Here is a 7,861-nt window from a genome sequence, read left to right as displayed (position 1 = left end):
GTCCGGGAAGAACAAGTAATTGGTCTCTTAGAGCGATATGTGTTGTTGGTCCATATGACTCAACTTGTTTTGGTACTTTTTGTCAGAACTATGACATAATGGAATATTAGACAATTGTGGTATAACAGATTCAGCTGAAAATTATCTTGCAATTTTCCATGCTTGGTTATATCTGCTGCAATGATCCAAAGAAATGGCAACATGCTTTGTGATGGTCTTGTGCTATCAGGCTAACATTAGCTAAAAGAGCTCCCCTTAATTTCACCTGTCACCTGTCAGCATTTAATTTTGTAAAAGGGTTTTTGCAGCATTTTGGTGGCAAACTTCTACCTGCAGAGATTGTGTAGTTCCAGTTTAAGTTGAGTCCATGATTCTGTTGTTATCCCTTATTTTTTTCCTTCTGAGATCTTATCTTTTCCTTTTATACAGTATATGTCCGTCTTCCAATGTTAGCTCCGTTTGAGTTATCAATTGGCTTGTATGTTATTTCTTTAGTGCTACTCATTATATTGAGTTATTGTTTAAATTAACGTTATGTGTAACCTCATATTCTCAATTCTAAATTATCAATTGGCTTGTATATTTTCAAGTTTCGGTTAATCCGTCGGGTTTCGGGTATCCGCGGGTTTCGATTTCGGGGATGGATTTTCACCTGAATCGGTTTTCGGTTCGGATTTGGGTTTCAAGTTCGGGTTTCGATTTTGGGTGCCTAATCACTCCACCCGATCCGAACCCACCCCGTTACCATCCTTACCTACTGGTACTACACGTGAATTTTCTAGCAGTGACTGCCGTTTGTTTTCAACAGTCCGTAATCGATTAACAGTGTTATCAGATCCCAGTCTAGTGCAAACCTGATTCCCCTCATCCTACTCTGTAATAAAAAAACGATACGACACTGCTGTGGTCGACTACTCCGTTACCGTTACGTGCTCCAGAAAAAAAAAAGCGCTTTCACTCGTTACCATTCCCTTTGCTCCGTATTCTGGTAACGTTACCATTTCCATTTACAGAGTTCCAACCAAAAGCTACCTAGGTTTTTTGCTCGTGTGTTGTCACGGGCGCCAAAAATTCCAAATGTTCGTGGGAACATTATTGCTGTAGCTTGAATAAAATCAGTGAAATCCATGACAAATCCAGAAATCGCGCTATGTAGTTTTACTATAGAAATCCCGTATCACAAATTAGACTTAATGCTGCTAATATTTGCATCTAAATCCCTCTCTTCTGATTTCCTACTCAAATAGCCATGAACAAAAATCACTGTCACTGGTCGTTTCTTTGAACTGAGGATTCGAGCTGACGCATGTTACTCGGGGAACAGCTCTTCCTTGGCGGCCGGCGCGATCCACTGGATCTGGATGTATGTGATCTCCCAGAGCTCGTCGCCTTCCCTCGGCACAAGCACCTCCTTGGCCTTCATCTCCATGATCATCCGCTTGAGCATCCGAGGCACGAGCTCCTGCATCAGCCCGGCGCCTCCGCCCGCGGCGAGGTCGCACTTGATGCACGTGTCCATCCGCCGTAGCACGCCGAGCCAGAAGGTCCGGAACCCCGGCGCCTGCGCCAGCATCGGCAGCAGCAGCACGAACACGTCCGCGAGCAGCTCGGCGGCGGCGGCCAGCGTGCCTTCCATGCTCCGCGTCTCCCGCTCCGCGCCCTCCCGCCGCGAGTACTCGAGCGTCTTCTCCGTCAGGTCGTCCACCATGGCGAAGATGACGAGGTTGAAGCAGGCCAGGCACCCACCCGGGCCGAAGTCGAGGTCACCGGCGGCGGCGAGGTTGAAGGCGCGCCCGAGCTCGAACACGGCCTGGCACCGGATCTCCTCGCGCCGGACCAGGCTCGTCTTGCGCAGCGCCTCCGCGAGCTTGATGAACATGTTGGTCGCCAGGTTACCCATCCGCGACGCATCCGCCGCGTCCACCGACGTGGCGGACGACGACGAGGAGCCGCCGCCGCCGCTGAAGCCGGCGCTGTTCCCGGGGTCGGAGTAGCCAGACTTGTGCCACTGGACGAGCCAGTTGACGGACTCGGCCATGAGCTCGAGGATCTTGGTGCTCACGTCGAGCGGGCTGATCTTGAGCGCGGCGAACCCGAAGGCGGCCTCGATGACGGCGGCGTAGTTGAAGCGTGTGACGTGCGCGCCGTCGTCGCTCATAACCTTGATCATCGCCGCCACGGACTGGTCAAACGTCTCCGGGTGGCGGCCGGTGACGGTGAGCAGGTGGAGCAGCGTCTTCCACCCCAGCGGCGTCTGCACGCCGCCGGCGTGCTCCGTGAGCAGCCTCACGACGCTCTCCGAGATGCCCTCGCAGCAGGTGTCGAGGATCTCCTTGTCCAGCTTCCACATCATGTTGATGGACTTGAACACGAGCTCCTCGGCGACGCGGCCGTCGGCGGCGCCGGGCTTCGGTGGCTGCGGCGGCGCCGATAGCAGGCGCACGGCGACGCGGAAGAGCGCGACAATGGCCTTCTCGGCGAACGGGCACGGCGAGAAGAGCGGCAGCTGCGAGACGGCGGCGAAGCAGTCGAGGAGCGGCGGCAGGAAGGTGGCAAGGCGGTGGAGGTTCGCCGACGCCAGGAGCGCCAGGAGGTCCCAGCAGAAGCCGACGGTCTCATCCTCCTCGACGGGCGTGCTGAACTTCTGGCCCTTGCCGCCGGCGGCGAAGACGAGCGCCCGCCCCAGGTTTTGCAGCGCCTCGTCGGGCAGCTTAGCGCTCTCCGTGAAGATCCTCCCCGCCTGGCACTGCTGCACGATCTTGAGGTTGTTCTCGAACTCGCTGCCGACGGTGAGCAGCGACTCGCTGCCGCCGCCGCCGTCCAGTGACAGGAACTGCGAGAACCGCCCTATCATGCCGGACACATGGCGGCTTGTCCCGGCGCCCTTGTGCGTCGGGGGGAAGATGACCCCGCCACCGGCGTCCGAGACGGACGCCCTGTGCCTGTGCCCCGCCGGCCGCTCCGCCACCGCAGACCCGCCGCCGCCCGGGTCGATGACGGACGGCGGCAGCAGCTTGAGCCTCTTGAGCTTGAGCAGGCAGTCGACGACGTTCTTCCAGGCGCCCCTGACCGACTCCCCAAACCTGTTGGCGATGGTGAAGAGCGCGAGCGTGGCCATCCTGGGCTTGAGCTCGTTGCTGAAGGTGAAGAGCGTCTCCTCCGTGGTGGCGTAGGGGTTGAGCAGCGTGGTGAACTTGCAGAGGCAGCAGAGCAGCTCGTCCAGCACGTCCCCGAGCCCGTACCTCGCCACGCGCGCCACCGACACGAGCCCCTCCACGCACTGGCTCAGCGTCTCCTCGTCGTCAGCGCTGTCGAAGACCGCCGCCAGCGCTGCCACGGCGGGGCCCGACACGGCCACGAACACCTCCCGGCTCAGCTTGTGCCGGAAGTCGCACGGCGTGAAGGGCTCCATGGCGCGGGACCGCCGCACCAGGTCGGCCCACCGGCTCGCCGTCATCTCCGCCGCCGCCGCCGCGCTCGAGCTGAACACGGTGATGGCGTTGGAGGAGATAGAGTGGAACAGCTCCGACAAATACTCCCTGGGGAGATCCTTCTTGTCGTTGATGGCGCGGTTGTTCCGGATGAAATCCTCCTCGGACATCTTCTTCTTCACCTGCGGGTTGTGCAGGTCGGTGTTGAGCATGATGAGCGAGTAGCAGAGGATGAAGGCGGCGTCCTTGGTGGCGAAGACCCCGGTCGTCTGCTGCTCGAAGAAACGCTCCGAGAAGGCCTCGAGGATGCGCTGGATCTTCTGGGACTCGCCTGGGAGCCGGAAGGTCTCGAGGTAGGTGCGGAGGGCGGTGTCGAGGATGGCGCCGGTGAAGTCGAAGGTCTCGGTGAACTCCTTGAGGACCTTGAGGTTGAAATCGTCGGGGTCGCCGAGGAACTCGCCGATCTTGTTCTTGTCAAGCCCTGGCGAGTAGCGGAGGAAGTAGGCCATGCTCCGGGGCTCCGGCGGGGTGGGGATAAGGTGGCACAGCTTCAGGTACTCCACGCCCTTCTTCTGGTCGCGGTTGTAGTGGTTCGCCGCGATCGCCGCCTTCTTCTTCCGGAGCTTGCGCTTGCGCACGAAGTCCACCCACGTCTCGCGCTCGCCGTTGCCGGCCGCGGCGCCGGCGCCGGTGGAGGGGTCCCAGCGCTCGGTCCAGAAGAGGCGGAACTCGGAGACCTCGACGGCGTAGGCGTCGGTGTCGGGGGCCTTGTCGACCTCGACGTTGTCGGCGATGGTGGTGATCATGTTGACCAGGCCCTCGAAGGCCTGCAGCTGCACCGCCGTCATCGGGCCCGGTGACGACGGGAACGCCGCCTTGCACAGAAGCTTGCCGACCTCCTCGAACACGTTGCGAAGCAGCGGGTCGCAATCGTAGTTCACGTACATCTCGATCACGAACGTCGGCTGGCGGATGAAGCTGATGAGACCCTCCACGGCAACTTCCTGCAGCTGCGGACCGTTGGCGCCGCCGCACACTTTCAGTAGCACGAACATGAAGAAGGCCTCCAGCTGAAGCTTCAGATGCCTGGTGGGGCAGAGCAGATCAGAGTATAAATGGGGGATTCTGATGTCAACATGTTTTATTTGACCAAGTTTTCGTGTAGCAATTTCGGTGGGCTGATGGTATGTTTTCTAGAAAATACACTATTTATATCTTACGCAGTTGAGGATTCTATATAAAATTATTTCCCACGGTTCTAAAGCACTCTATACGGAGGATGGTTCAACTATTCGCAATGATATACGATCTATAGCTTGCTATAGTCTCATTTTGCTTTACTATTAGCTATTTCGGACTTAAGAGCTTAACTTGTATTCTAAGACATAAAACACTAGCTTATTGTGATTTTGTCAATCTCAAAATCTACCGACTCAATATCTGAAATGTGCACGTAGAGAAAGAATATGTGCATGTAGAGCATGATTGATTGGATTCCAATATTTGCCTAACAGAATTCAAGTTATGCCTAAAAAGTTTGGCTATCAGTTAGTTCATTACCAAGGATTAGCCAAATCCATAACTAGATACTAGAAACTTTTTAAAGGAAAAAGTATAGTTATCATATTTTAACACTTAACCAAGTGAATACCTAAATTTCTTACTCTTATTTTGGCGAGCCTTGATTTTGGCTGGGCAAAAATTAGGGGCAAACAAGCATGCTCATATACGTGAGTGTTTCTGTGTAACTACTAGCGTACGACACTCTAATTTTCTTAGACCATCATTTCTCAATATATTTTAACATAATGTTTAAGAGGTCTATTAACATATGAACATTTGTTACTTCATACTCATCACAACTAAAGTACAAATATGAATCACTAAACTTCAAGTGTTTCCCTATAAAACAATGTGATGAGAATTTAAATTTTAGTTTTCCCCAACATATTCAGTGGCCATGCCATAATATGTTGTATTAATAATTGGGTTGTTGGATTATTCTAAATGCCCAACAGGTGTAACGAGTTGTTAACTTGTTGAAAATAAATTAGTTAACCAGAAAAATGTTGCTCAGAAAAAGAAGTATGCATTTCTTTCAAGGTTTTTTTATAGCTACCACTAAATTTTGTTTTCTTACATTCATATTCCATATTCGAATTGGATGTTCTTTGCACTAATCATCCACTTTCGCTAAATTGAAGAGAATAATTAACTAGCATAGGTGGCTCACCGGCGCAAGAAGTGGTAGAGGTTCAGAGCCGTGCTGCAGATCATGGAGAGGACCAGCGGGCTGTACTCGGTGGCGTAGCTAATCAGGTGGTAGAAGAGGTCGTCCTGGATGAGTCGCAGGAGCTTGGCGTGCTTGCCGATGGCCTCGCCGCCGAGCTCGACGGCGGAGTTGACGAGCACGAGCGAGAAGAGCATCACGTCCTCCTCCGACGTGAAGGCGCCCTGCCCGTCGGCGGTGATCACCATGTCCGACGCGTTCTGCAGCAGCGAGCAGAGGAAGTTGAACACGTCCACCATGCACCGCGCGCCGAACCCGGCGCCCGACGACGCGCCGGCCCCGGCCGCAACGTCGCCGTCGGCGTCGCCGGCGGAGTCGTCGTGGATGTCGGGCAGCCGCGCGAACACGGACTGCAGGATCTCGTGCATGCAGTGGCGCGCCGTGCGCTGCAGGAGCTCGCTGCCGCGGCTGCCGGCGGCGTGCTGCACGATCTGGAAGCACGTGTTGACGGCGGTGCAGACGGAGCTGTCGGACAGCAGCGGCGCGGCGCGGGCGCGGAGGAGGGCGGCGAGCACCTGGAGCACGCGGAGGAGCACCGCCTCCTCGGCGCTGGCGTCGGAGATGCGGTCCATGCGGCAGCTGGTGAGCGCGGCGAGGATGGCGTGGACGGCGTCGCGGGCGCCCGGGGAGCACTCGTCGAACACGTCGATGCGGAGGATCTTGAGCACGGAGGAGAGCGCCACGCCCGTCGCCGCCGGCGGGGCCTCGTCGCTCTGGACCACGTCGAGGAAGGGCGTCAGGTAGGTGGACGGGTCGGAGCACCGCCACGCGCCGTGCCGTGGCTGGAAGAGGAGACCCCGGAGCGTCTTGAGGGAGGAGATGAGGCCCGCGAAGGTGGCCTCCTCGGCGGCGGCGACGGCGGGCGGGAGGTAGGAGTAGGGGTCCGGGCGGCGGCGGATCACGGCCAGCAGCGCGGCGACCTCGGTGTTGAGCATGCAGGAGATGCCAAGGTCCTTGAGCCGCGGGTCGCGGCGGGGGCCGCGCTGCGCGGCGTAGGCCGGCGGCGGGCCGTCGTCGTCGTCATCGGCCGCCGTCCTGGCCATTGCTGCTGCCGTGCCGGAGTCCGGGAGGAGGATCGATCAGGTGTCAGTGTGGCCGTAAGGAGGACGGAAGAATCGTTTTGCCATGTGGCGGCTACGTCCGCGATGGTCGATGTGAGTATGTCACCGGTTGTGGTTGCATGCAGATGAGTGTTTTTTCCCCCAAAAATAGCATGGCTCATTGTTCTCCGGAATTTTAGAGCGCCCACGAAACTTTGGTGGGGCCCACGGGATTTGACTGTTATTTGGAATGTTAGCGAATTTTATGAAGCTGGCGTACGGTCCATGATTTAATTAAACAGGCTGTCTACAGGACACCCGAGTATTTTAACCTCCCTCCTACACTCGAATTTTGAGTTTGAGCCTTTGGATTTACTCTCTCCGTTCTAAATTGTGGATCGTTTTAGCTTTTTTAGTTCATAGATATTATTATGCAGAACGGAGGGTATATCCAATGGTCCACCTTCTTTCTTTTTCCTCCGGTCATCTTCTTCCTCCTCCCACTACCATGGACGCCAAAGAAGGGCTCGACACCCCGCCCCACCATCCTTGTCTCCGGTGGTTCCTACCGCCGAAGCCGATCCTGCTCCCCTCCCCCGCACTAACTCATTGGAGTGGACTTCCCCCGCCCCAACCCTTCCCACCGGTTATCCCCCACCACCCCGGCCGGCGGCGTCACCGCCTCGCTGGCCCGCCCACCAACTGTCTCCATGCCGGGCCGGCCTTTGTCGCTGGCTTCCTTAGTCCCAAAGCTAGCAACCCGAAATACCCAACCCCCAATTCCTAACTGCGAACCTCCAAATCCCTAACCCCAAACTCACCGGAGGAGATAGATCTCACCGGAGACGGAGAAGATAGGCGCGAACCTTGCCGGAGTTGAGAAGGAGAGTGAAGATTTCGTGCAAGAAAAATTCAAGTGATTAAAATGTACTCCCTCTAATTCCAATTAGTCATAGTCTTCCAGAACATTGACATGGTTTTTCCGATATGATATTTTGGTTTTATTTTTAAAGTATTTAACTAAGATAAAGGAGTGATTTCTTCTCACAAAACTACAACTTATGGATATTTCACTTTCATGACCAATCTGGCCCACAAGT

The 7,861-nt window shown here is 55.6% G+C and overlaps 1 protein-coding gene across 1 annotated transcript; it reads right to left on the bottom strand.

The window, feature by feature from the left end:
• Positions 1-1,309: 1,309 nt before the first annotated feature.
• Positions 1,310-6,764, bottom strand: LOC101767181 (ARF guanine-nucleotide exchange factor GNL2). The gene is made up of 3 exons (XM_012844759.1): positions 5,665-6,764; positions 3,365-4,517; positions 1,310-2,833 (listed from the first exon to the last, which is right to left on the bottom strand). The coding sequence occupies exons 1-3, from the start codon at positions 6,762-6,764 to the stop codon at positions 1,310-1,312; spliced, it is 3,777 nt and encodes a 1,258-aa protein (XP_012700213.1).
• Between the last annotated feature and the right edge of the window lie 1,097 nt (positions 6,765-7,861).

Source organism: Setaria italica, chromosome III, assembly GCF_000263155.2.
Source record: "Setaria italica strain Yugu1 chromosome III, Setaria_italica_v2.0, whole genome shotgun sequence".
Taxonomy (NCBI): Eukaryota; Viridiplantae; Streptophyta; class Magnoliopsida; order Poales; family Poaceae; genus Setaria; species Setaria italica.
This window is presented reverse-complemented; position numbering and strand designations above follow the sequence as displayed.

Coding starts and splice junctions, on each gene's coding strand:
- LOC101767181 (XM_012844759.1), bottom strand. CDS start 6,764: ATGGCCAGGACGGCGGCCGATGACGACGACGACGGCCCGCCGCCGGCC. Junction 4,518..5,664: donor CTCTACCACTTCTTGCGCCG/GTGAGCCACCTA, acceptor CTGCCCCACCAG/GCATCTGAAGCTTCAGCTGG. Junction 2,834..3,364: donor GGCACAAGCTGAGCCGGGAG/GTGTTCGTGGCC, acceptor CGGTTCTCGCAG/TTCCTGTCACTGGACGGCGG.